This window comes from Scophthalmus maximus, chromosome 19 (assembly GCF_022379125.1).
Source record: "Scophthalmus maximus strain ysfricsl-2021 chromosome 19, ASM2237912v1, whole genome shotgun sequence".
Classification (NCBI taxonomy): Eukaryota; Metazoa; Chordata; class Actinopteri; order Pleuronectiformes; family Scophthalmidae; genus Scophthalmus; species Scophthalmus maximus.
The window spans coordinates 4,369,217-4,395,057 of NC_061533.1; the positions used below are offsets into that span (position 1 = coordinate 4,369,217).

At 47.4% G+C, this 25,841-nt stretch overlaps 1 protein-coding gene across 3 annotated transcripts in view; it reads right to left on the reverse strand.

Annotated features, from left to right (window-relative positions):
- znrf3 (zinc and ring finger 3) overlaps nucleotides 1–25,841 on the reverse strand; it is a 78,029-nt gene that overhangs the window by 49,759 nt on the left and 2,429 nt on the right. The window contains exon 2 of one of the 3 annotated variants that reach the window (XM_035639022.2): nucleotides 20,539–20,620. In XM_035639022.2, coding sequence (XP_035494915.1) covers nucleotides 20,539–20,541 — 3 coding nt within the window. In that variant the 5' untranslated portion in view covers nucleotides 20,542–20,620. Of the gene's footprint in view, nucleotides 1–13,544; nucleotides 14,154–20,538; nucleotides 20,621–25,841 lie in introns of those variants that run through there. The other 2 variants (XM_035639020.2, XM_035639019.2) reach the window with 2 other exon arrangements.

The window sequence follows — 25,841 nt, forward strand, 5'->3', positions numbered from 1 at the left end:
TTCTTGTTGCTATGACTCAAGAAAAGAGAAACTTAAAAAAACGGCATGTGTTTAGACCACAGTGGGGTTCGCATTGTTCCGAGTTCACACCGCACGCTCCCTAGTCAGACCCTTTCCGGCCCGGCCCTCCTCTGGCCACACTGGGGCCCCTGAACTTGGTGGTGAAATCTCCACCTGCTGATAGCATCGGCTGCTACACCACCACCCCCACCTGCCGCCAACCCCCCCCCCCCCCCTACTCTCTCTCCCTCTCTCTCTCTCTCTCTCTCTCGGGCATGTGTGGCGGCCCCTGATAAAAGAACTGTAGATAAGAGGAAACAGGCTGTGAGGAGGAACGCACTGCAACCAGGAGCACAGAACACAAAAGAACATCGGGCCCAGTGGAAAGGAAGGAGAAGAGAGGGGGGGGGGGGGCAGGAAGGGGTGAGAGATGAGAAGGTCTGAAAGTGATTTGGGGGGAAAAAATAATGAAAGCTGCTGTGTATCCCAAGGCAACAAAAAAAAAGCAGAGAAGAGAAAAGAATTCAAGGACGAGTTAGTCCTGGAGGAAAATACCCTTTTCCTGCATTAATTCTATACTGTATGTATCGACTCCTTGTTTTAGGATGCACGCAAAAAATAATAATAATAATAATCTTCTGCAAGAGCTTGTGTAAGATTGAAAGACTTTCGAGCTGCTGCAGGCTTCAAAGAATCTGCGCCAGTGTTGTGACATTTTTCCCTGAAATCATGAATACAGTCACAATGCTGTTTTTGCACTACTACCAGGCACTTCACAACCTCCATCATGGACATAAAAACACAAAGCGACCGTCTGCCGGTTTCCAGTTCGGTTCTCCGGAAAAAACAAGAGTGAATGTAAATAAATCTGAGCTGTTGACACGGGCGCCGAGAGTGGAAGGGACAGGTGCCACAATGACTCCGGCGACCTCCGGGAGGGGGATGTATGCATCCCATAGCGGTGTCCCCTTTCAAGATGGACACCGGAGGGGGACAAACCAGTTGGTCCACCCAGGGGTGTGAGCAACGGCAACGGGTCACTCCTGCTGCGAGCCAGGGAAAACACCCGCGGCTTAGGTGACATTTAGCGCGCATTGTTTGGGGATCTTGGGGCATATACTCGGATTTCTGTCCCTCCCACGCAACAGACAACATTTCTTATCTTCAGATCAAGTTCTTTCTGGAAGGCCTTATTCTCCCATGATTCATTTTCTATATTATTTTGGACAGAATCACTCTCTTTTTTTGTCTCCTGTGTTTACTTTCAATCATGCGGGGGGGACAGGCGGCAGTTGGAATACTTCAAATGTAATCCAATATATATATATAGCTCAAGAGAATCTATTAGCCCGCATTTGACCAAGTAAGCGCCGCTCCTGGCCTGGCCTTCCTCCCGTTGGCCCCGAGTCAACGCAAAGTGCCCTGCTAATCCAACAGTTGTCCGTCCGTCCGCGCTCAAAGTCACCTCTGAGTCCAGCTGTAGCACTCGCGTCAGGAATCCGCGGGCTCTTTGCATACCGAGCGGCCGGATATCCTCTCGTTAAAGAGGGCCCTCAAAAAAGCCCGGGCCATGTGTTGGGTGACAAGGGGAAAGGGGGCGGAGGCAGGGATGTACAGGCAGTGCTTCAGAGGCCTTTGGACTGACATCAGCATCACTTTGAGCCGGGACAAAGCGGCAAAAAGGGAGAGAGGACAGTACCGGCTTCCATAGCAACCGACCCCATTTTTTCTCCCCCCGTGGATCCTCGGCGGCCGAGCACTGTGCCTGCAAAAAGTGCAGTCGCTCCTGCTCGGAGCCCACGGATGTGTGCGTCTGTGAATGGCCTTTGTGCTGCTGCCGGGGGCAGAACAAAGTGAGTTCAGGTTACTGCACTCCTCCCGTTATTGGCCCACATTGTCTCTAATTATTCCAGCAAACATTGACACAGCATGTGTGGTCTCACATTTATACGCGCCCCCCCCCCCACTCTCTCTCTCGCTCTCTCCTTCCCCTCCCATGTTTAAAGGAGTGAGAGAAGACACGGAGGGAAAGAGAGCAGAAAACAGCGAGACAGGCTTCATGAGAGGGAGGGAAGGCACGACGAGAGCGAGAGAGATGTACTTGCATTCAAAGATTGGCAATTTATCGTGGTGCGGTTATACGCGACATTGCATCAGGTTTGCGTGTCGTCTTGTTTTTTTTTCGTGCTTGGGAAGAGAACACGGCGTATAATCAGGGGAGTTCCTCACCTTGCCACCTCCACTCAGGAGAGAACAGATGCACCATGACAACTCCAGCTATTAATACATCGGCAAACCAACAACGACCAATAGCCGCGAAACGCAATAACCGAAAGACAAAAAATCCCCAGCCCTTCTCCACAGCCTTACAGCTCAATCCTTACACTCTAATTTGAATTCTGAAGCTTTCCACCCCCACGTTGCCTGGGCGATTCTAACTCCAGTCTCTGCAAAACAATAATTATGACAAACGTATGCATCGGTAGCTTACCAGATCCTCCGTCCACGAGTTTAGCTCGGGGCGATGCTGCAGAAAAAAAGCAATTCCCGAATATGCTACGTGCGGCTGCCAATAGGAAGTGGTTCACAAGCAAAAGGACGGTCTGGTGTAGAATCAAATCACAAAAAATCTAAACAAAAAAATCCAAACGGTTGCAACGGGCAAGATTAGTTACCGTAAAAGTGGCACCAGGCTCTTGATGGCATTTGCACAGCATCGTGACATAGAAACAGCCATTACTGTAAAATCCTTTTCTGGAGGTCTGGTGCCTTTCCAGGTTTTGATTTCCCTTTTTAGGTTAGCAGACTGTTAAAGGAGACATATGCTTATGTCATGTGCAGGTGACACTGTTAAAGGGGCACTAAGCGATTTTTGGAGAACGCAACCCGCGACCTCCGACGCGCTAACCACCAGGCCAAAACCCCGGAGTTGCCGCGCCACCTGCTAGCCCGTCTCTTAAGGTGTCGACGCCTGATGTTGACAAAAGTGCAGAAGCGACAGCTAATGGACGGTGACAAAATATTTGCGGATTTTTACTAAACGTGTATTGCTTTAGAATCGCTTACTGCCCCTTTAAGTCAACTATGTCAGTGGATGAACCTTCTGTGCGACAGGTTGTATCTGCTCAGGTTTGCAAACAGCAAAATAAATCACATCATTTGTTTTGTTTTTTAGCAGGAACATACCAAATAGTGTGGTTTTATTTGACTGTAGCTTTAAAATTTAAAGAAAAGATATGAGAGTGCTATCGATCTCTGCATCTAATTCTGGGCAAGAAAGAAAATAAGCATATTTACCCCAAAATAACAAACTATTCCTATATAATGATGCTTAGATCAAGCATGTATTTCATGAGTTTCTTTCGGATGAACAAATCTACAAATTTTAAATCCTCCTGCGTATGTTCTTTGTGAAAGAACGTTGGCTCAAACCGGCTGGTGGGGGCCACTATCCTCGGAGCCACATTGCCCCATCGAAATGCCTGCGGGATGCGTGCCACCCCAGGGGTGACAATTTGACTTTGTCACATGCCTGTGGGTTGCAGACGGACCAGCGAAAAGGGCTGTACTGGCCCCTCTTTTCCCCCGCCACTCTCATCTTCTCCCACCCGATCTCTCGTTTCTCTCTCAAAACAGCACTGTGCGAAAACGAGACTCGCTTGACATAAACCGAGGGCACGTTATCATTAGCGAGGCCAAGTGTGTTTTGCACAAACAGCCCCGAAGGCTGTTTGAGCAAAGAATAGCCAGGAGCTGCCTTTTTAAAGAAAATCTAAAATTGCTTAACAATTTAAAGTGCCACTTTTGAATAAGGACAAACCAGGATAAACAACGGAGATGGAGAAAACAAAGTGGCCGATATAATGATGCGCTCCATCTCATACACACACACACACATATATCATGACCTGTAATCCAAGCTTTGACGACATGCACGGCGGGGAAAAAACGATACCTTGACATTTTTCTTTTCCCGACAGCAACATGTGGAAACAACGGGAGGGCGACACACGGATGGCACGGGGGACAGGGACGGACACAGCTGGCCAGGAGTAATTGTCCTGACCTTTTCGTACACACTCAGGTTCACGCTGAGCCAGTGGCACACAATTTGCAATGCATGGCTGGGAAATGTCATATCTGACATATGGTCTTTATGGATGTTGTCAAGACATCTCTACTCCATTTGCACTTTTCAAATCTCACCCACCAATGACGTCTACTATTTCTATGGACTCCTTTATCTATATTTTCCTTTATTATAGCCGCACAGTGCAAACGTACATTTAAAGAAAATCTACAATAAAATTAGTCAAGATCTCATTTAGATGGATTTTCTATAAGGTTTTTCTATGTTTTGTACAGTATCCCACAGCGTTTTGTAGAATATCCGCAGTTGGACGCTTTGGAAAAGCGCTGTGCACCTGCAAACTGCCTGAAATGGAGGCGATACGATTATTATCTCACAGTGCGCCTCCCTGCTTTTCAGATTTTCTATGTTCACGATGCCGTTCATCTGATTCAGTGATGAAGCTCTGCATCGGGTTGGGTCCAGTGTTTGTGGTTTTTTGTTTTTTTGTTTTTAAGTCTGGCTTACTCGTAGCACGCATGCTAGATCAAGAACAGGACACAAAAAGAAATAATCAAACCAATTAATGAATCCAGCAATAAAATATTAATTGTAGCTATTAAAAATAATTGCCGACAGCAGAACCTGCAGAATGTTCTTTGCACAGCCGCGGGCACAACGCCGAAATGAGACGAGAGGATTCATCAGTATATTGAGTTACTCAACTGCTCTTATAATCCCTTAATTGTTAAATGCTTCATTAAGTAAAAGTGACAAACGCAGCCAGCTACTCTTCTCCTGTGTTACATGACTGTGTGACATCCCTTTGTGCTCAGGGGAAGTTTTGGAGCACTTCTCGTTATTTAATGACATTCCACCGGCTAAAACTCTGAAAAACAAGAGTCAAGAGGTGAACTGATGAAGATAAGAATTGTTATTTGCAGCCCTGAGTGGAGACTTTCGTTATGAATCGTGTTTTGTCTCCGTCCGTTTAAGCACAGCTATTGGGGGCTGGACGGTCCTGTGATAGTCACGAAATTGCTATAGTCTACGTCCCGGGGAAAAAAGGAGGTCTCTTCTTTTACAAGCGGCAACAAAGGCTTTGTGCTGCAGCCTCCACTTCCGAGTGCGACGCAGGACCGCAGGAGTTAAAAAAGACTGACCTCCGCATGAACTCCAAATAAATAAAAGTAGCAGCTGTTTACTGCTAATTCAACATCAATGGGGACGCGCAAATGACAAAACAAGGGGCGAGGAGGAGAGCACTTAAATAATAAAGGGCACGCAAAATAACCTTTGGCAAAGCAAATTATTGTTGAAAAAAGAAACAAAAAAACGAGGTAAGATACGTTTGCGCCGCGTGCTCCTCTCAGCTGTCATGGGAGCTGTCAATGAGTTATCAGCGCGGTGATCGCGGGGGCCTTTTGAACGGATCCGTGGTCGTGCTTGGTTTAACTCACATTACAAGGGAAGCACATGTGCACAGTCCTTGCCTCACACAAACGCACACACACACACGCACACACACACACACACACACACACACACACAGGTCTTGTATAAACTTTACAGAGAACAGAGTCAACCTGTTGTGTACTTTAGAAAATGCCCAGCGGATTAAAAAGTATCTGCTGAAATCAGATAAAAGTGTGTTTTCTGGCTCCAATCGTCCATCAGAGAGCGTAAATAAAACTTTTTCTTTCTTCTTCACGTTAGCACAGCGTCAGGACGGGAGGCGGCCAAAATGTGTCGTCCTAAACTCTCAGTCAAACACTGAGTATTTTTTTCTCTCTCTCTCTCTCTCTCTCTCTCTCTCTCGCTGTGCTTGTGCAAAGCAACACCTCCACCTTTATTTGTACGGCGGCGGGATTTAGCTCGAAGGTCTACGATTACATCATCAGCGAGTTTTGCAGCGCTGCATATCAGGGCCGGCATTAGTCAGAGAGGCCTTTGAAGAGTTTGGCCCAGCCCGCACTCGCTCGCTCTCTCCCCTCCCCTCCACCACCACCACCCCCTTCGGCACTGCCTTTGATGTGAGCTCGTGGAATAGTGCTGCGCGTCGAGGCCTCCCCGCCTCGCCTGATCCTATCTGCTCAGCCGGCACATTCATGTGGTTTACACCCGCAGCACGACTCCCGGCAGCTATTCACCCGGCCCTGCAGGCCCCTCCCTGTTCAGGGTCCAGGGTCCGGAGAGGCAGGCGGCATGGCGTGAGCTGTCGACAGGGGTCCAAGGGGGAAGGACGGGATGAATTGTGGAGCTTTTTTATGAAAAGCCCCCGGGGCTTAGCTATAGAGTTTTTATTGGCGCAGCCGCTGCATCAGCGATTGAACTATGTTTGTCGATTCATGAGAGAAAAATTTTACACCCGACCCCGTGGGGATTTGTGCAATGACTGTATATAAAAGCTGGACCATTTGTCCAAAATACTCCAGATATGGGCGCCGCCACCTTGCTCTGGTGACGTCATTTGGAGCAGTGGCATTGAGGTCCTGCCAACACACCCGACCGACCGACCGATCGATCTCAGCCGTCGCCACATGACATGACCCAACCATTTTTCATGTGTATTGGAAAACAAAACTTGTATAGCTCGATAAGAACGGGCTTAAACCACACACAATTTTTTTTTTGACTTTTTACTTTGGCCCCATGTCCCATCCAACTTATACAGAGTGGGCCGGGTTTGTGGCTTATACTGTAGTCTGCCGATAGGGGACAAACAACAAGGTTGTTGGTGGTTTTTTTGCTTTGTTGTTGTCGTCGTCCATCTTTATATACAGAAATTGGGTTAAAGGTACTCTCCTTAGGAGCGGAACCAGAATGTGTTGGCGAATGTTTTGCTCTTTCCACTACATGGATAGTGACCCGGCGCAGCCTTGGTTGACAACTACACAACGAGCAAAATAAATATTCAACTTGAATTGTCTTACAGCAAACAAGACGGTGAGCTGAGAATAAAAAAATAAATCCCAGACATCTTCAATATACCTCCGCGGCTGCGGGGCAACATGAAAAAGAAAGCCATTTTTTTATCCATTTTCAAATATCTGGGGCGCATCTTAAGCAACAGGAGGAGTGGGAGGTGGGGATAGACGAAGCAATATATCTTCACTGTGGAGCTAGGCGACGTGCAGCGCTGCCAGAAAACAAAAGAATGTGCAGATAACCAAGCTTGTTGTCATCTGACCCAGCCAGCCCAATCCATCATAGCTTTGGCCCCATTGCGTTACGGCCTGGGTGTACCTCATTACTGGGGCAACTACCTGCACACGCACACACACACACGCACACACACACACACACACAAACACACATACATACACACACACACACGCCTCTAGAAACAGGTCGAGGGATGCGAGGGTGAGGGCAGGGGATGAACGCGACGGGGTCGGAGGCTTCCACCTGAAACTGATTTGTCCCCATCTGGCACCGCTGTAAATGATCTTTGCCACGGTCGTGTAGGAACCCATTAAAGGAAACAAAAGCGGGAGAAAGAAATATGGCAGGGTCTCTGACAGGAGGGCCTGTCAGCAGAGAACTCCGCCGCGTTAATATGATGCATTAGGCCGAGGGTGATCATGTGCACAAAACCGGTAATGGCTTCCCTGAACAATGGACAGAGAAATTGAAACTATGGGGCTGAAACATATTAGCATGAATCAAAATGACAAGAGGGAAAGGGTCCATATAAACACCTATTTTTTTTTTTTTTTTTAACAAATGAGGTTTATAATTATGTATGGGTGTAAACAAAAGAAAGAACTTTGAACCCCTGTGTTCTTGAACTTGAGGTGAGAGTGACTAGAGAGAGCTCTGATTTCAGGAAAACAAAGCAATTTGTTGAGAGGATTGATGACACAGGGATGTAAGTATATTGAGAGGTGGGAAGCGGAGGAGGAGGAGGCAGATAGAGCGTAGGCCGCCGAGAGAGAGAAATAGACTCCCTGCACAGCTACCTTCATAGTCTATTGGCCCAAAAAGTACAACAAAAGGGGGAGGCTGGCGTTGTGGCCTTCCGCGGTTAGTCAGCACATTCCTCGCAAACAACAAAGCATGCCTCTCCCTGGACGGGCCACTGTGACCATTGTCGTTTCATAACCCTCGACCCCGCGGCCTTTGTTTTGCCGACCCTCCGTGTCAGTGGATAAAAATGTGGGCTGACGGGATGGACTGGGCCCTTTCACCGCCGTCTCATCAAACAGCAGACGGACACACCAGGGGCCATTCAGAGAGCGAACATACCCTCTCCGGACGCTCCCTCGCCTTTGACTCGTGACTAATGTGCTCCTCAAAAATAAACCCGGGGTGAAGACACTTTTTCACCTGTGAGGGTGTGACAATCTGTGACGGTGCGCTTCCCAGAACTCGTCATAGGAAAATCACGGGGGGGGGGGGCTGAAGATGAATTAACATTTCCTCATCGCCGGAGTGTAAAATGCGGGCGGCAAACAAAAGACGTTCATACAAACGAGTTCGGACACATAATCAATAGCAGATCAGGAGCAGAGCGACGCGGGGGAATATAGGGTCGTCGTCCCCCACCCTCCCCGGGGAGAGGCCTGGATAGTGGAGAGGCAGCGAGCACCAGCGCTGAGTGCTAATCTCTCCTGGAGTGGAACATCAAAAGGTCGGCTCAGCCTCTCAGCCCCGGTGGAAAACGAGCATGTAGCTACTGGGGCCGCCAGTACCGACATGCACTTGCTCCAGGTGGAGCTGTGCAGCGAGCAGGAATGACAGGGAGGCTCGGGGAGAGGAGACAGGCGTCAGAGAGCCAGGGGCAGCATGAAGAAAGAGGGTGAGGGGGGCTCCTGGATTTGGGGAGACAGCGTCGGCCCAATTAAAAGAAGTCTGGACAAGTACCGGCCTATCGAACGGGAAGTTTCATGCTTTAACAAAGGGCGCGCACCCCGAATGCACCCGTGTGTATCACGTGTTTTTCGGCTAAAATGGCTAAAAATACAATCCCATATGTTATTGTAATATGATAGAATAGAGTAAATGCCTTTGTTGTCATTGGACAGCTGTTAAAATGAAATTTGAGTGCACTCCTCTCTGGTTCCTGCGTCTCGAAAGTGAAGATTCGCAGCTTTCTCTTATTTGACATCACAGTAGATTTAATGCTTTTGGGTTTTTTTAATTGTTATTTGAAGACCTGATATGGCAATTTGTCTTCTTTTGACTATTCCCAGGCTTTTAACGGTTAACTAAAAAAAAATAATCATCACCCTGAATAGAGTTTGGGGACATTTTGATGCATTTTTAATGGCAGATTGACAAAAGTAATCACGAGGAATTCAGGGGAGAACAACAAATTTTGCCAGGGAACACCGCAACGGTCAAAGTTACAATTCATATCAGTGCACGCCAGTTAAGAAATAGTTGTAATCATCATTTGAAGTCATTCTTGTGCAATAAAGGAGCATCTAAATTTTGGCCGCATCCAAAAGCACAGACTGGTGGTGGTGGTGGTGGGGGGGAGGGGGGTGAGAGTGTGTGTGTGTGTGTGTGTGTGTGTGTGTGTGTGTGGGAGGGGGGTGTTAAGCAAGAGAAAGAGAAAAACAGTTTAGTCTGTTCTATTCCGAAAAGGGGAGAAACGCAGCCTCAAATTACTTTGGCCGGGACATGAAAGTGAAACAGGGTGGCGGTTAAAGAGACGATAGCACTTAAAATACAGCTGCAACCGCCAAGCCAATAAATGGAAAAGAAGAAAAAAAAAAGTAGGGAGCAGCACTTTTAACCTTTTAAACCAGCGTTTGTGTACTGCTACTGTTGCTCCGGCGCTGGGAGTGGCCCGCGCTCCCTGGCACCTCCCGTCTGGGACCGGCCCATTATGGCCTCTTGGGGTTTCCAGCCTGTGGTGAGAAAAGCGCGCTGGGTGCCTTCAACCACTAAAGCTCTCATTATAGTCTAAATGCAGAGCGACACAACTGCTGCCAGCTCCAAGGTAGGAGCTCCAGTATTTAAGCTCATCGTTGTCTTAGCTCAAAACCGCCACTTTCCCCCTGCGCATCCAGTCCAAAAAAACTGGCCCCTCGAACAACCATCCCATGAAGTCGTCCAGCCATGGTTACTGGAGCTTCATGCACTTGGAGATGGGGAGTTCAAAGGTTAAACAGCTCGTGGGTGTTGGCGGAAACTCGTAAGCCTCTTCTTCCTGACGCTGGATTCAGGCGATTGCTCTGCGTCTCTTAAGGGAGGAAGTAGCTGAAAGCCACATTATTCCCCGCTGGATCTGGCCCCGACTACGCTATGAGTACCATCTGGTCCTCTCTCTCTCTCTCTCTCTGGGTGCCCCTGCCACGTCCCTGCCTCCGCTCCTCACTCGCATGCTGACAGCGTGGGCCCGCTGTGGATATCAGAGGCAGATGTGCGGTCAGGCGGCGCATCGCGGCTCATCTCGCCGTACAGGAAAGACCATTTGCAAGAGAGAGAGATAATGGAGAATGATGAGGAGCAGATGGCGTTTCACCCAATTCGCATCGTTCGCGTTTCAATCGGCGGACAGCTCTCGCGAGCGCCGCCGCCGAGCCATCCGACTGAGCCCGATGAGGCTATTCCTGAAATTAAATGATCAACTCACCTGGGGAGCAGAGCGCCCACAGTCTGCTAAGCTGGCTTTGTCAGACCCAATGCCAAGGCAGTGTGTCCACGTTCACACCCCGGGTGACTCAATCAGGGCATGACTTGGTGACTTGGTCGTGCCAATCGTTGCCCTGCTTAACAGGCTTAACTCAAGTCCAAAGTGCTGCCGAAACCCGGAAAGGTATCGCAGGAGCATCATCCAATGACTTGTTCACTGTAGACGCTCCAAACTCGGAGTTTCACCACTTCCATCTCTGGGCACGTTTCGTTTTTAACCAGCACATTTTCATCATCACAGTCTAATCAGGGAAGTATTTCAATCTAGGACAAGGAGGTGAATACAGTTAAAGAGGCCGGCGGGGTGAACAACCTGCAGTCGCCAGGAATCATTTAGAGTCAACAGCCGCTGCTGTAAATAAAAAGCTTAAAGTCGTCTTAAGGGGGAATGCCTGTTGATGCACACTCGCTCTTGTTTGCTGACCGAATCATTTAAGGGACACGCCGATTACTTTGCTGTTACAAAGTCAAACTGGGGCAATCACAGAACTGGCTTGGGAAACATGGGGTATGGCACTGTGGCCAGATCTTCGTCATCATAACCCCCCTCTCTCTCTCTTACAGCAGAGCGAGAAGCAAATTAACTTAATTTATTATTTTTGGCCCCCGGCAGCATGTGCCACTTTTTGCACTCTTCAGGCAGAGCCAAGCGGGTGTTAGCTTTAGGGAATTAGCGGAGGCGAGCTGGGAGTGTTGCGAGCACAGATTGCGGTTGGGGTACCTGCTGAGGCCAGGTCACTACTGTACACACAAGGCAAAGACAAACCCCTCAGGTCTCTGTCCAAACAGCCGAAGTGAGAACTCGGAAGGCCCCATAAACCTCAGGCGGACCAAATCAAGCACCCCATTCACTGCGCCCCTTCAAAAGCAGGAAAGTAAGTTAGTGCAACAGTTGCAGAGGTCACCGCGGCCAGCTGAACGCACACGGGCCTTCTTCAACCCCAAGTCCAGAGTGAAAACACTATATCCGTTACAACGCCGCAGCAGTTTCCCAACACTTCGCTGTCTAGAAGTCTAGAATTTGCAAGTGGGGGAATGCGATACCGGTTTTAAATTATACTCCTTCGGGTCGGACGGTATACATTTGTTGTCAGTTTCAGCGTTCATAAATCTCTGGGGTTGAACATACGCTGCGAGAGAGAGCCGGGATATAGCTCGCGCGCTGCGCCGGACAAACTGCCCCTCATTATAGCCCTGACAAAATATAAGCTGCCTCTAAGTGGTCAGAGAGCTATGTTAGCAGAGAAAGCAAAAAACCTAAATAGATGTGGTTTTCCGATGTAAAGCCGAGGTCCGACATTGCAGTGTGGTTACCGAGTGGCGCCGAACGGCCATCGACTGCGTATATAAACAGGGGCCAATTTTTTGGTGTGCTGAGTATCCCCTAATTTGTATTCCCCATGTAGCATCTTTCTTTCAAAGTAAAAGTTTTTTTTAGGGGAGGACCAAAACTCAAAAAATAAATAATGCAGTTGTGTACTGAAAAGACGCTGCTGCGCGGCTGATACGGGCCTTTTGTTGCAGAGCGGCGGGGGGGGGGACGGATGATGGGGGCGTACGACGCGGAGGAACTTGATGCAACATGATGAACTTGGCCACACACAAAAACTAAACCCTCTGCACAAACCAATGATCTCGTGAAGTTCAACAGTGTCTCCCACACGGACAAAATGTTACTTTCAAATGAGTCCAAAATACAAAAAGGGCAGTACCATATACAAACACTCCCATCTACCTCCAGGTGGCCTCCAGTCGTCCCTCCTCCATCTCAAACTCACTATCACTCAGATCAGGAAATAAAACATTAAATCTCTGGCACATGACCCCCCCCCCTGCTGCCTTTCAAGCTGTGGCCAAGTAGATTATGCAAGAATGGCACTGGAGAGAAAAGCTTCATTTTGGGGGGGGGGTGACTCAAATTCAACCAACCAGCTCCAGTCCAGTCCAGTGCACTTGTCATGTTTGAGGGGGGGGCTCATTGAGGGGTGCCATGATGACTCCTTGTTCAATTCATGTCATTTTACTTTCTAAAAAAATCATAAGCGAAAACATGCAACTTCAAAATAAAAGCGGTGTTGGTGACGAGCTACAGAGACACAGGCTGATGTGGGTCAGTTCACACGCTGCCCCGGGCAGGATAAACAAATCAAACGTTTTGTTTTCCATATGAAAAAAAGGCATGAATTTGAAGCAAAACCCTCCGCAGGAGGAGGAGGATCATACTCGGGAGTCCGGACAGGGGCCCCAACACCGCCGCCGCAGCAGCAGCCTTGTTGCGCTTGTAAAGAGAACGCGTAAAGTCTGCTCCGGTCCGGCACAAGTTTACAAACTTTTGTTGGGGGGGGGCGAGCGGAAAGAGAGGATTCATAACTTCTTTTCGTTTTGTTTGTTTGTTTGTTCCCGTTCTGTTTCCAAAACGCGTGCGTAAAAGCTCGAGCCCCAGCGGCGCACGGGCTCCGCACATCAACACGGTAACCTGCAAGAGCATGTTTTCACTGTGAATGAATTCCACAAGATCGGAGCCATCTTGTGACCGCATACGCTCGCATGCTTAGTACCATCCTCACACACACACACACACACACACACACATACATACATACACACACGCTGCCTGCGCACACACACGCACACACCATATACAAGCCAGGCCCCCGACAAGTTTTTAAAGGAGGGCATCTTGGTAAAAAAATAAAATAATAATTCCACCCCGGGTCCCGGCAGTGTGACTCGGGACTGCTGCCTGTCCCGTCACCCTCCTCCTCCACCAGCCACCGGTGTGTGTGTGTGTGTGTGTGTGTGTGAGAGAGAAAAGACACTTTCCACGTACTTGAACGATCTCCCCCTCCGCGCTGAGCGTGGCCCCTGCCTTGGAGAAGCGCCCCTGCAAGCCCGTCGTGTACGTGGTGTAATCTCCATTGGGGCTGGACTCGAACAGGACCACTTCCACGAAGGCAGTGTCCTTGGCGAGCGCGGGACCAAGGAGAGAAGCGGCGACCACCGAGAGCACCAGCGCCGCCACCGAGTCGGGCGCGCGGTCGGAGCCGCCGCCGCCGCCTCGCCTCGGTGAAATCATCATCTTCTGGCCGGCTGGTTCTGCGGCGCCGATCGGGACATAATTTCACACTCGGGTTTGGATTAATCGGGGGTGAATGTAAATTGGCAGAAAGAAAGAAAAAAAAAAAGGGGGGAGAAAAAAAAAAAAAAGGAAAAAAAATCCGACCCCTTGTCCCGTCCTGCGCGCGCGCTGCGCCGCGATGCGTAAAATAGAAAAAAATAATAAAGAGTCAGAATTGTGCAACAAACAGCTGCGCCTGAGCTCGAGCGTGTTTATTTCACCACTGCGAGTCTTGTCAATTACATTGGCTGCATACACTCTCTCTCTCTCTCTCTCTCTCTCTCTCTCTCTCTCTCTCTCTCTCTCTCTTTCTCACCCCTCCTCCTCTTCTACAAAGCGGATCTCCTTTGATCTCCAAACACGTGATTTTTTTTCTCTCTCTCTCTCTCTCTCTCTCAAAAGGGTTACATCCCCACCCACCAATCTCTCTGCCGCCGCCCCCCCCCCCCCCCCTGAAGTGCCAGCACTCAGTTAAGGAGGCACCGCGGACTTCGCCGAACCGAGCCGGGCCGAGCCGAGCCGAGCCGGGGGGAGGAGGATAATGTGGATGGGGCAGGGAGTTTGTATTGTTTTTTGTTTTTGTTGATTTTTTGTTGGGTTTTTTTCCGTGTGTGTGTGTGTGGGGGGGGGGCGTAGTTGAATTTCCGCGGTTAAGTTTGAGTAAATTCAGTTTTGTTTTGTTGGATTGTGAAACCTGGGAGGGGGGGGGTCCAGTTCACTCACTGCTGACATCCCGGGGCGGCCTGTGGGGGGCCCCCTTTTTTCTCTCTCTCTCTCTCCGTCTCTCTCTCTTTCCCTCTCTCTCTATGTCTCTCTCTATCTCTGTCTCTCTCTCTTTCTCTCTCTCTCTATCTCTGTGTCTCTCTCTCTTTCTCTCTCTCTCTATCTCTGTCTCTCTCTTTCCCTCTCTCTCTATGTCTCTCTCTCTCTGTCTCTCTCTATTTCTGTGTCTCTCTCTCTGTCTCTCTATCTGTCTCTCTCTCTTTCGCTCTCTCTCTTTCTCTCTCTCTCTATCTCTGTGTCTCTCTCTCTGTCTCTCTATCTCTGTCTCTCTCTCTCTTTCCCTCTCTCTCTATCTCTGTGTGTCTCTCTCTCTCTCTCTCTCTCTATCTCTGTCTCTCTCTCTTTCCCTCTCTCTCTGTCTCTCTCTCTCTGTGTCTCTCTCTCTCTCTGTCTCTCTATCTCTGTCTCTCTCTCTCTTTCCCTCTCTCTCTATCTCTGTCTCTCTCTCTTTCCCTCTCTCTCTATCTCTGTGTGTCTCTCTATCTCTGTCTCTCTCTCTTTCCCTCTCTCTCTGTCTCTCTCTCTCTCTGTCTCTCTCTCTCTCTGTAGTGTGTGACTCCTTTTCCGCCTGTCTGTCTTCGTTCCACCTTAAAGTGAACACACCGGACGCCCTCGGGATTTAAACCAGTCTAATCAGATTTCGATCAGGTTCAGTTTGTGATGATTGAAGTGTTCGAAACACCTCGACTTGAATAAACTCTATAAAACCGTCCAATAACATTTTCATCCATCGTTCCATCCATCCATCTATCTATCTTTCTTTATATCTATCTATCCATCCATCGTTCCATCTATCTATCTATCTATCTATCCATCCATCCATCCATCCATCCATCTATCTATCTATCTATCTATCTATCTATCTATCTATCTATCTATCTATCTATCTATCTATCTATCTATCTATCTATCTATCTATCTATCTATCTATCTATCCATCTATCTTTCTATCTATCTAAGAGACAATGTCAAAAAAGTACATGACGGAAGAAAGTAGGAAAATACAAAATACAATTAAAAACAAACAAAAATGGTGCTATCTATCCATCTATCCATTTATCTAACTATCTATCTATCTTTCTATCCATTTATCTATCTATCTATCTTTATATCTATCTATCTATCTATCTACCTATCTATCTTTCTATCTTTCTGTCTGTCTGTCTGTCTGTCTGTCTATCTCTCTATGACCAGTATCTTTCTATCTTTCGATGGACTTCAAAGTCTCTGTCATGGAGACGGGGCCCCGACGGAGCCAAAAACAGTCGTGTAGCTCATTCCAGACATTTTCACAAACCTGAAAAATGTTGACGAGCAATCTGACACGTGCGGCTTCTGGGTTTCTTTCCAGAGCGTGAACGTCGGCGTGAAAAAAAGGTGATTTCTCCAACCATTCTCTTCTCTGTTCTCAGAAAATGAAACAAAAGGAAGAAGTGTCACGTGTAAACCTGGAGAGCATCTGCCTTTTCTTTCTTCCGGCGCGTGAGACGGCTCATTATGTGTCCGCAAACAAGCACACTGTGTCCTGAATGGACATTGAAAGACACACACACACACACACACACACACACACACACACACACACACACAAACACACACACACTATATCTTTTCATTCCTGGAAAAGGAGACAATATGAATCTTTGTGCAGCCACAACAATTTGTGGAAAGAGCTCATGGTACTGTACCAATGCATTGTACAGGGTGATGCTGTTGCCCAGTGTTGAGTACAATCTCCCGGTTCAATGACTTGAATGACACCACAGCAGCGTCTCTCACAAAGAAAACACTCAGGTGCTTTCACGTAAAAGCTGCCATAGTGATCCATGTCCCAAAAGAAGAGGAAAAAAAAAATGCCCCCAGAAACTACAGGGTCTCATCTTGCTGTCAGCTGTGTTGGCAGTGTGATTATGAAAACCAACTGTGAGGACTTTTTTAAGGTCAAGAATGCAGCCGCCTCGGAGGAGAGCCGGCGCGGTGGTCAACATGTGTTTCTTCTGACTCAAAGAGAAGAAGAAAGAAAGAAAGAAAAAGAAGAAGCAGTGTGGAAAACAATTCAAAGCTGAAACTTTAGACGTTCCTCCGAGCGCCTGCGGCGTGACAATAATTTACAGATCACACTGTCGGGACGTCTCTTCTGTTTTTTTTATGGATCCTGATCCGCACCACGCGTCCCGTATCGCTCTCGTGACACAATGACACACGTACGACTTGGAGGGAAGAGATCCATAAACGTGGGACTTTTAAGGGGAATTAAGATTAGATTTACTTTATCGGTTTGGCCGTAATGGACCACAAAGTGCATCAGGGCAACACTGTCACAGTGAAGCTCCGGCTCCTCTTTTTGTTGCAAGTCTGCCCTCTGCTGGTCACTGCACGTTTGTTCAATCCGTGAGCGATTTTCATGGACAGGATTAACTCTCCAGATTGTTCCAAAAAGCAAGCATGGTCATAGTTGATGGTGACCTTTGACCCTTTGGAATGCTTTCAAAGAAAGACGTATTGTGATCAGAATACGCCTCATTCGCTCACAAACTGTTCACTCCCACAGAGTTTTTCATCGGACAAGCAGCTGTGGATCCTCTCCCGACGCTCGAGTCTCCCGTACGGCACCGGTGTTCAAAACTCTCGGGGCCACCCGGAGAAGAATCAGCTGTCCGCTTGTTCAGGCTGAGAGAGAGAGAGAGAGAGAGAGAGCTGATGATGAGGAGTGACTCTTGATGATTGGACGATGGGCGGCCTGGCTCTGCTGCCATGACTGCACCATCTCTTCCAATATGGCCGCTCAGTAGGGGGAGGGGGCTATCTACGGAAGAGTATAAGGGTCAGGCATAAGGGAAAAAAATTAGAGTGAGAAATGGGAGAAATGTCGAGATTAAAGTCGAAATGGCCCTAAACGTCCAGGTTGTGGTCCCAGTTCAGCTTTCACACATCCACGTTAACTAACGTTAGCAAAGCTACGCTAAGCTTCGGTAACTGCACGCTTCTCAAGATGCATTCACGGTTGTTTGCACATGACCGTTAATAACTATCCCGCACTATTTTGACAATCAATTAACTTTCTTGTTTCCTCGGTCGAGACATTATTCAACTTTTTCAATTTTGAGGAGATACTGTTTTTTTCGTCGTTGTATATGTTTTGGACTCTTACTTGGACAAAATTTGCAGTTTTAAGACGTCACCTTGGCTTTGGCAATGTGTAATGTATATTTTCATTATTCTCAACATAGTTATTGTATTAGTTGAGAAAAAAATCCTCAAAATAATCAATATCGAAAAAAATTGCTTTGCTGCAGCCCTCAACCGGGCAAAAGTGACATTGCATGGATGTTTATATTTAACGGAGAGGAACCTTCAATGTGGCAGTGTGTGGGGGAAAACAATCATATCATATTTATATGAAAATACAATTTGTCATTTATTTATTCACTGGTTTCCGCAAGCTCGTGCCATTAACTGTGTCCTCAGCTACTTCACTTCTTTTTTTTTGAGAGATTCATATACACGTCATTATCATACAACTACAATGATGCTCATAGTTTCTGTTGATGCCCATCGCAGCGTGTCAACTGAGAATACAGATTTGCCCTTAAACGACGCTCGCCTGCATAAATAAATAAACATGAAATAAACACCAGAACGCGGGTGACTAATAATACACCCAGATGGAACGTTTGGATGTGTTTGATCCGTCCTTCGGCGCAGCACTGTGTGCACCAACCGGGGCTCCCAGCCTCCGTGAATTGTCCCTTTGTTGGCACGGTGCTGACGTTATGTTTTAATGAAGGAAGGAGATGATGAGGACGGGGAGCGTTTACATTCATGGCTCCCAGAAGAAGAGTGCATCGCTGCAGCATGTTATTACATAAAGCAATTAGGGGGCCCCCGCAGCCCCCTAGATTATGGGGGGGGAACGCTCTTCCCCCCATGACTATTGACTCCGGCCGGCTCAGAGTATGTCGCATGTTTGCAATGATGTCATTGCACAAACCCCAGTGGGAAACTCTCATGAAATGTTCCGCGAAAGGATTATACGTTGAGAGGACACAAGGGGGGGGGGAAATACCGGCACTGACAGAGTGATCGTGGAATGTCTTCTGATAATAATAACAACAATAATTATAGACCTAGATTCAGATTCATATGCATTCACAAACAAATGAGCTCTTGTGAGGATGTGAATTTAAACAGGCTCAAATCAATATATTCATAATCTCATTGATAATCTGAAAGGAGTTGGTTGTTATCAGTTATTATCAGTCTGCAGTTCCCCCTCGGATTTATACGGAGCCCTACTGTATAACAAGTTTCAGTTCGTCGTAGTTGTTCAACTCGTAACTTTGCTGCTTAGCGCAACTTTAAAGTTGCTCCACAACTGCTGGGTGTGTAAATGAGCAACCGTTTGCTAACTACTTCGCCATATCCGCTTCAAAGGTATCGTGATGCACCCAGGGCCGTACTGAATTATCGAACACATATTATCACACTAAACCCTCTGTGACGTGATTGGTCTTGAATGGCCTGTCTTTGGCAGGCCGTCTGATGTCAGATGGCAGTGATGAGGATGCTATACTCACAGCTGGTTCTCCAGCTGTAGGTCAGTCACTCGTGAGCAGAAGCGATTCTTTTCCAACGCTCACTTTTGAAAACGTCCAGTTGTCCCGAACACAGAAGTACACCTCAGGAAAATCCTCAGGACGCGCATACGGCTTCTTGAAATCGAGCGGAGGGAGGTTGCTGCACGTAGGTCTGAGCCCGTCGCCGCTTTGCTGCTCTGCGATGTCGTGTTGTGTGTTGTCAGGCAACATCAGATGGTTCCACATTAAGAAAAAATATATGTTCATCTGCGTGTGTTTCATGTCCTCTCTCCTCTTTCCAAAAGCCCAGAGGAGTTTTTCACACTCATTCCGATGTCATAGCAGGCTTTTGTTCCTCGCTGACCAAAATTCGGTGCAGTTTTTGCAGCGGCAACAAGGCTCTCCTTCACGAATTTCGAGGTTTCGGGCTTGTCAACCATTCGCTCGCCCACGGCAGAGCTTGCCTGCGTAACACCGTCCCCGGCAGAGTGTGGTCGGGTGAAAGCTGCTTGGTTTGGGCACGAACGCCGCGCGAGAGCGTCGACTTCATCCGAACGCATTCTGTCCTCGGAACTCCTCCAGTGGAGCTGGAACTATGAAATCATTATACATTTGCTTTGCCAGCGTTTTATTTCTGTCATACTCCATTTTCACCTAACGTACAGCGTGTGACAATACACAGGCCAAACAATTTGAGCACTCGACAGAAGAACAGACGAACACGTCTTGTGTTGATGACGAGGTGCTTTTCAAAAGTAATCACGTCTGACTGCAGTTCGGGGCCAGACAATCACAATTACAGTATCAACTTTACGGCGGACAAACGACGGCATGAATCTCCTACTTTATAAGTAAAATGTCACAGACTTTGAAGACTATGCAGGGGCCGGGCCCTGTTCCCTCTCCCCCTCGGATCTGGCCGGAGGGTGAAAGTCGACTTTGAAGTGCAGACTGAACCAGGGGGAGGTATTTCAATGGGCCCCCTGGTTCAGTCGAGGGGTAAAGTTGCAGCCGAGTCTTTTGAATGGAGGCACCTGTACGTTTGAGGCTTGCAAGAACAGGTATGTTCCCAGAGGTCAGGGGGGGGGGGGGTCGGAGAATTCAAAGCCATTTCAGTCAGCTCCAACGCTCATAATCTGTTCTGAGAAGCGAGGAGGATGGGGGGGGGGGGGGGGGGGGGGGGGAGGATATGATGTTGATACACTCACACAGGCGTGAACATGTTCTCAAAGGACTGGATGGATGGATGGATGGAATCTGTACACACGCGCGCACACACACACGCGAAGCAACGTGACAAATAAAAGGTTGTGATTTACACAAATGTACTGGTTCACTTCACTTACCATTGGCGAAAAGAATCTCTAACTTTTAACGGGAGCATGAATCTTCTACTCTCGTGAAAACCACGTTGAGCTCAGCTTTACTCTGAAAGAAAAAGAAAACACGAATCAAAAATGAGAGAGACAGAGAGAGAGAGAGAGAGAGAGAGAGAGAGAGAGAGAGAGAGAGAGAGAGAGAGAGAGAGAGAGAGCGAGGGAGAGAGAGAGAGAGACAGAGAGAGAGAGCGAGGGAGAGAGACAGAGAGAGAGAGAGAGAGCGAGGGAGAGAGACAGAGAGAGAGAGAGAGAGAGAGAGCGAGGGAGAGAGACAGAGAGAGAGAGAGAGAGAGAGAGAGAGAGAGAGAGCGAGGGAGAGAGACAGAGAGAGAGCGAGGGAGAGAGACAGAGAGAGAGAGAGAGAGCAACGGTTGGAGGCTGACGTCCTCACCAGTGATCAAAGAGTAGAAATAGTGGGTCGGGTTTGCCCGGTGGCGACATGACGGGAACGAGGATGAGGAAACAAGAGTGGAAACAGGAGATAGATGACGACCTCTCAGGACAGTGTGTGTGTGTGTGTGTGTCGGTGTGTGTGTGTCGGTGTGTGTGTCGGTGTGTGTGTGTGTGTGTGTCGGTGTGTGTGTGTGTGTGTGTGTGTGTGTGTGTGCGTACGTGCACAATAGTGTCTGTTTTCACGTTTGGTAACTTCCTCCGCTCTCAAGTGTTGAAGCTGCACGGAGGAAAGAGTTTTTTTTGTTTTTTTTTTAAATCTCAAATATCCACTTGCATGAATGACAAGGGGCCGATTCGGTGGCACACTGTCAGGGCCTATTGATGCACCAGTCCAGAAGATGAACTCAACTACTGGCTCATGCAGTTTCACGAGGGAAACGTTTTTTAATGCTTCAATCTCAAGCTGCAGGAATGGATTGACATTTTGCTTTTTAAAAAAATGCGCTCTCCCTCATTTTCCTGCCAAGAGTTGGCGGAGGAGGTCGATACCACTCTCCCGTCCGCCAGCGTTTATGGATTAAGCTCTTACTCGAAAATGTCAAATGTCAAAAACTTTTTGTACTTCTTATGTATTTCTTTTCTCATTCATCAACTGGCACCTGTAGGAGTCCACCACAGCTCTCACGGATATTTAGCAAGCTTCAAACTTAGATGTTTAAAAAGGGTTTAAGCTCTTTTTTGGTCTCCACCAACCGACCCCTCATCTGGCTCCTTAGCGTCCTAAATGTTCGACCATGTCCACCAGCTAGTTGCAAGCTGTGCCCGTTTGCCACATTTGCTGTCGAGCATGAAGTGCACGTCCAGATTCCCGAGGGGAGACACTGTGACGGATGCTGCAACACCATGAGAGCAATGAGACTGGACCAAAAACACAAAAAGTTGTGGGCCAGACCAAAACCCCCCCCCCCCGATGAGCTGGAGCTGCAGATTCCGCTGATAATCCTGGTGACTCCGCTTTTCACACTGTCACGCGTTGTTTTCACGCCGCCGCTTTAAAACGTTATTATAGAAAATATTGAGCCCGCAAACCCGTCGATAAAGATATCGGGAGTATATATCGCTGAACGTAGAAGCGAAATAATACAATTCTTATCTCAAGAGTTGTCAGGGACCAATACAGAATGTGCAGACAGGTGCCCAGGATATGGATCCTTTACTCTGTTTGATTAAAGCACTTAAAATGATATCACATATTGGACTTTTTTTGCACTCTTGTATGTTTATATCACCTTTTTTTTAAAATTGAAGACGAAAAAAATTGGTAAATTTTGTCTCATTACATTAATTAAATCTCATCTCATCTTACCGTATTTAATTCCTCACTACTTTTAAATGTACATATTAAAAAAAATTATATGTATTTGTCTTCTTACTTGTTATGGGGAAATGTTTGAGAACATAAAAATGCTAAATTGAATATCGTCCGTATGTCTGTAAATTGTTTTTTTTAAATTATAAATGAATGCTTAATTTCCCTCGATAGAAAGGGAGTCAATCAAAAAGTCGTCTCTCCGCCTAAATTAGAAGACATTTGACGTTTAACTGACATTACTTCATAGGTACTTTGTTACTTTATTAGTTCAATCTACAGACTTTAAAGCCCAGTAGTAGTTTTTCTCTATTTCTAATCTGACAGACACTGTCGGGCCCCCTGTTGGCTCCTCAACCTCTCCCCCGACTCCGCTCCCCCACTCTCGCTGACGGCTCCATCATGTTCCCTAACCTCCCCATGTGACTGCTCCCTCGTCGCCCCCCCACCCCCCCGAGAAGGACGGAAAGCAACGAGTCACACGCGCCACAATCCCAAACGATGTAAATGCCCCAAAATGAAAAGCTGGGCCTGCAAGTCACTCATCTCGGAGACGTGGGGGTGTTTTGGTTTTTGCGTGCGAGGACATGCTGACACGGCGCGGCGCTCTGCCACATGTGCCACCCAGCGGTCGGGCGGCAGGGGGGGGGGGGACGGAGTGAGGGATGATGACTGGAGAAGCGGTCGGGGAAAGAAGTGTGGTTCACCAACGACTGGAAACAGATCGTCTTCCCTCTTGGGTCTCTTTGACGTCTGGGAGACTTATTTTGTTTTTCTGCAGATTTTGTGGTAAAGTGCAGGGTGCACACACACACACGCACACACATGCTCAGACAGTATAGGATCTATTCGAAGAAGAAGATTTCAAAGTGACTTCGGTTCAAACTAGTTGCTGCTCGACATAAATTCAGTTTTATCCATTCAAGGGTTGCGGGGGGGGGGGGGGCTGGAGCCAATCCCAGCTGACATTGGGCGAGAGGCGGGGTTCACCCTGGACAGGTCGCCAGCCTATCACAGGGCCACATACAGAGACGGACGACCATTCACTCTCACATTCACACCTACGGTCAATTTAGAGTCTCCAATGAACCTGACCCCATTCTGCATGTCTCTGGACTGTGGGAGGAAGACGGAGAACCCGGAGAGAACCCACACATACACGGGGAGAACATGCCCTGGTTGGTTTGAACCGGGACTCGAACCCAGACCCTTCTTGCCGTGAGGCGACAGTGCTGACCACTACGCCACCGTGCAGCCCCCAATATTTACTTTACAGAAGTTAAATAATTCAAACTTCACTAGATTTCCCTCTCCGGATTTGGGCCGACACCTCTGTAACACACTGAAATACATACACACCAATCAGCCGCTACATTACTGGCGCAATGTTGTGGCTGATGATTGGGGTGGTTTTCGAGCCCCTAAAATCAGCTGCATCACTTGTTGTTGTGTAATTTATTGTCTTTGCTCCTGATGGTGTTTTTTTTAATTATTATTATTAGCGTGGTCAGCTGTATTTCATAGCTTCAAACCGCCAAGAGTTTTAGTGAATTACTGCAGGGTAATGAGTCATTAAAAGAGTATTTTAACTGGTTCGGTCCTGTACGCACATGCTTTCATCGATATTTCTACACCTAGTTTTTCTTTCTTTTGGGAGATGTAAGGGCTCAAAGGGAAAGTCGCGTTCAAGTCATGTGAATTTTATAAAATAAACATAATGTTTTTATGTCCAACTGTAAAAAAACAAAAAAAACAGCTTCACTTGTTGGACGCAGAGATGATATTCCTCATCTCTCCACCAAGAGGCAGAAATGAGCTGATGCCCATGAGCTCGCCAAAAGGAGTTCTCATTTTCCCCAGCTGGCGTATAAGACATCAACGATTGCAATCTTTTTGTTGTGCACTTTTTCGAGTAGTTGAAGTCGCCTCTTTACTTTTGTCATAGTAATAACCTGCTCAATGTTAATGTCAATGTTGTCTTTTTTTATATGTAATATGCTGTTAGAAACACCAGGGGGCAGTAGGACACATGACTTCCGCATGGAAAACTCTATGGCCTAGACTCATGATCATCATTAGGGAAGTCAGGAAAAGGTTTACCTAATGCCATATATAGATATATATATATATACACATACATACACACACACACACACACACCATTTATATTGTGGCTCATGTGCACCACACACATCTGAGTTTGACTCTGACTAAGGGAAGAGGAAGTGACAGTGCCACAGTTGTTAATGCGAATTTCACATCTTCCCCTTTGCCTCATGTGTTGCATCAGATCAGTGTTGCATCACACTGGAACCATGATGCAGATGCACTAATCACTTCCTGTAGCTGCTGGTACTAAATCTTTTTCCTTTGGAAGAAAATATTTTTACATACTTGATTATTTTGCAGATTTAGGGTGTGATTTAGGTGTTGAGTGCATTTCCATATGATAATGTGGATGTCAGTCAGTCCTGCCCACCTTTCTCATTTTGGCAAATTTCAAATACACATATACAGCAACTGCAACCACACACCTCACCTATAGCACATACATTAAGACCCTTTACAGTCAAAGTGAGCATCGGGTGAACACAGCAACATCAGTTTTTTCTTCTCCATCTGAGTGTTGCAGTGTTGTCGCTGGCAAATCGTGTTGTTTGCTGTTTGTCAATGTGGCCCATCGGACAAAAGGAGCGATATGTCAGCTCTCTGTACCAACAAAGCGCGGCTTATCTGGGCGGACAAATTGCTTGCGGAGAAACCCTAAGACAATTGCGGCGAGGAAAGACAACAAGCGCTGTTCCACCGCTTGGATGTAGGTCAATTTATACCGGAGGGTTGTATTTGGCTCAGTGGGTTTTGTTTCCCTGTGATGTCTCTCAATCAATGGTAGATGTGTCATTGGCCGCAGAGAGTGTGTATAATGGATGGATTAATTAAAAATCTGCCAAGCATCAAAGACTCAAAATGATTTCTTGAATCCAACAGCAGGGACATCATTGTGCTACTGAGCACCACTGGCGTCTCTCTAATCTCTTTTTTACTGCCTGCTTTCACACACATACAGGCAAAGTCGTGTACATCTTATCTTTATATAGGCTGGCAGGCACGTACATGCACTCAAACACGCTGGCGCACACTCAGATAAAGAGTCAACTGGTTGTTGGTGGAGAATTCAGAGTGAAGTTATTGAATGAGCGCGGAGGTATGACAGGACGGCAGTGCTGCTTTTGCAGCAAAGTGGGAATGATAATGCAAGAGCGAGAGCAAGCATGCTTTTCCTAAAATGTATGATGGACAGTGACAGAAATTCTACATAAAAAAAAAATATACCAAAGGAAAAATTGCAACAAAGATGGGAGAGAAATAAAAGACAGAGCAGGGGCTTGAGAAGGGTGTGTGTGTGTGTGTGGGAAGGCCCGAGGCCGAACAAACACCCCAGTGGATCATGGGCGGGGGGTGAGATGTGTGATGGGGAGGAGGTATATCAGGCAAACACATCGACCCA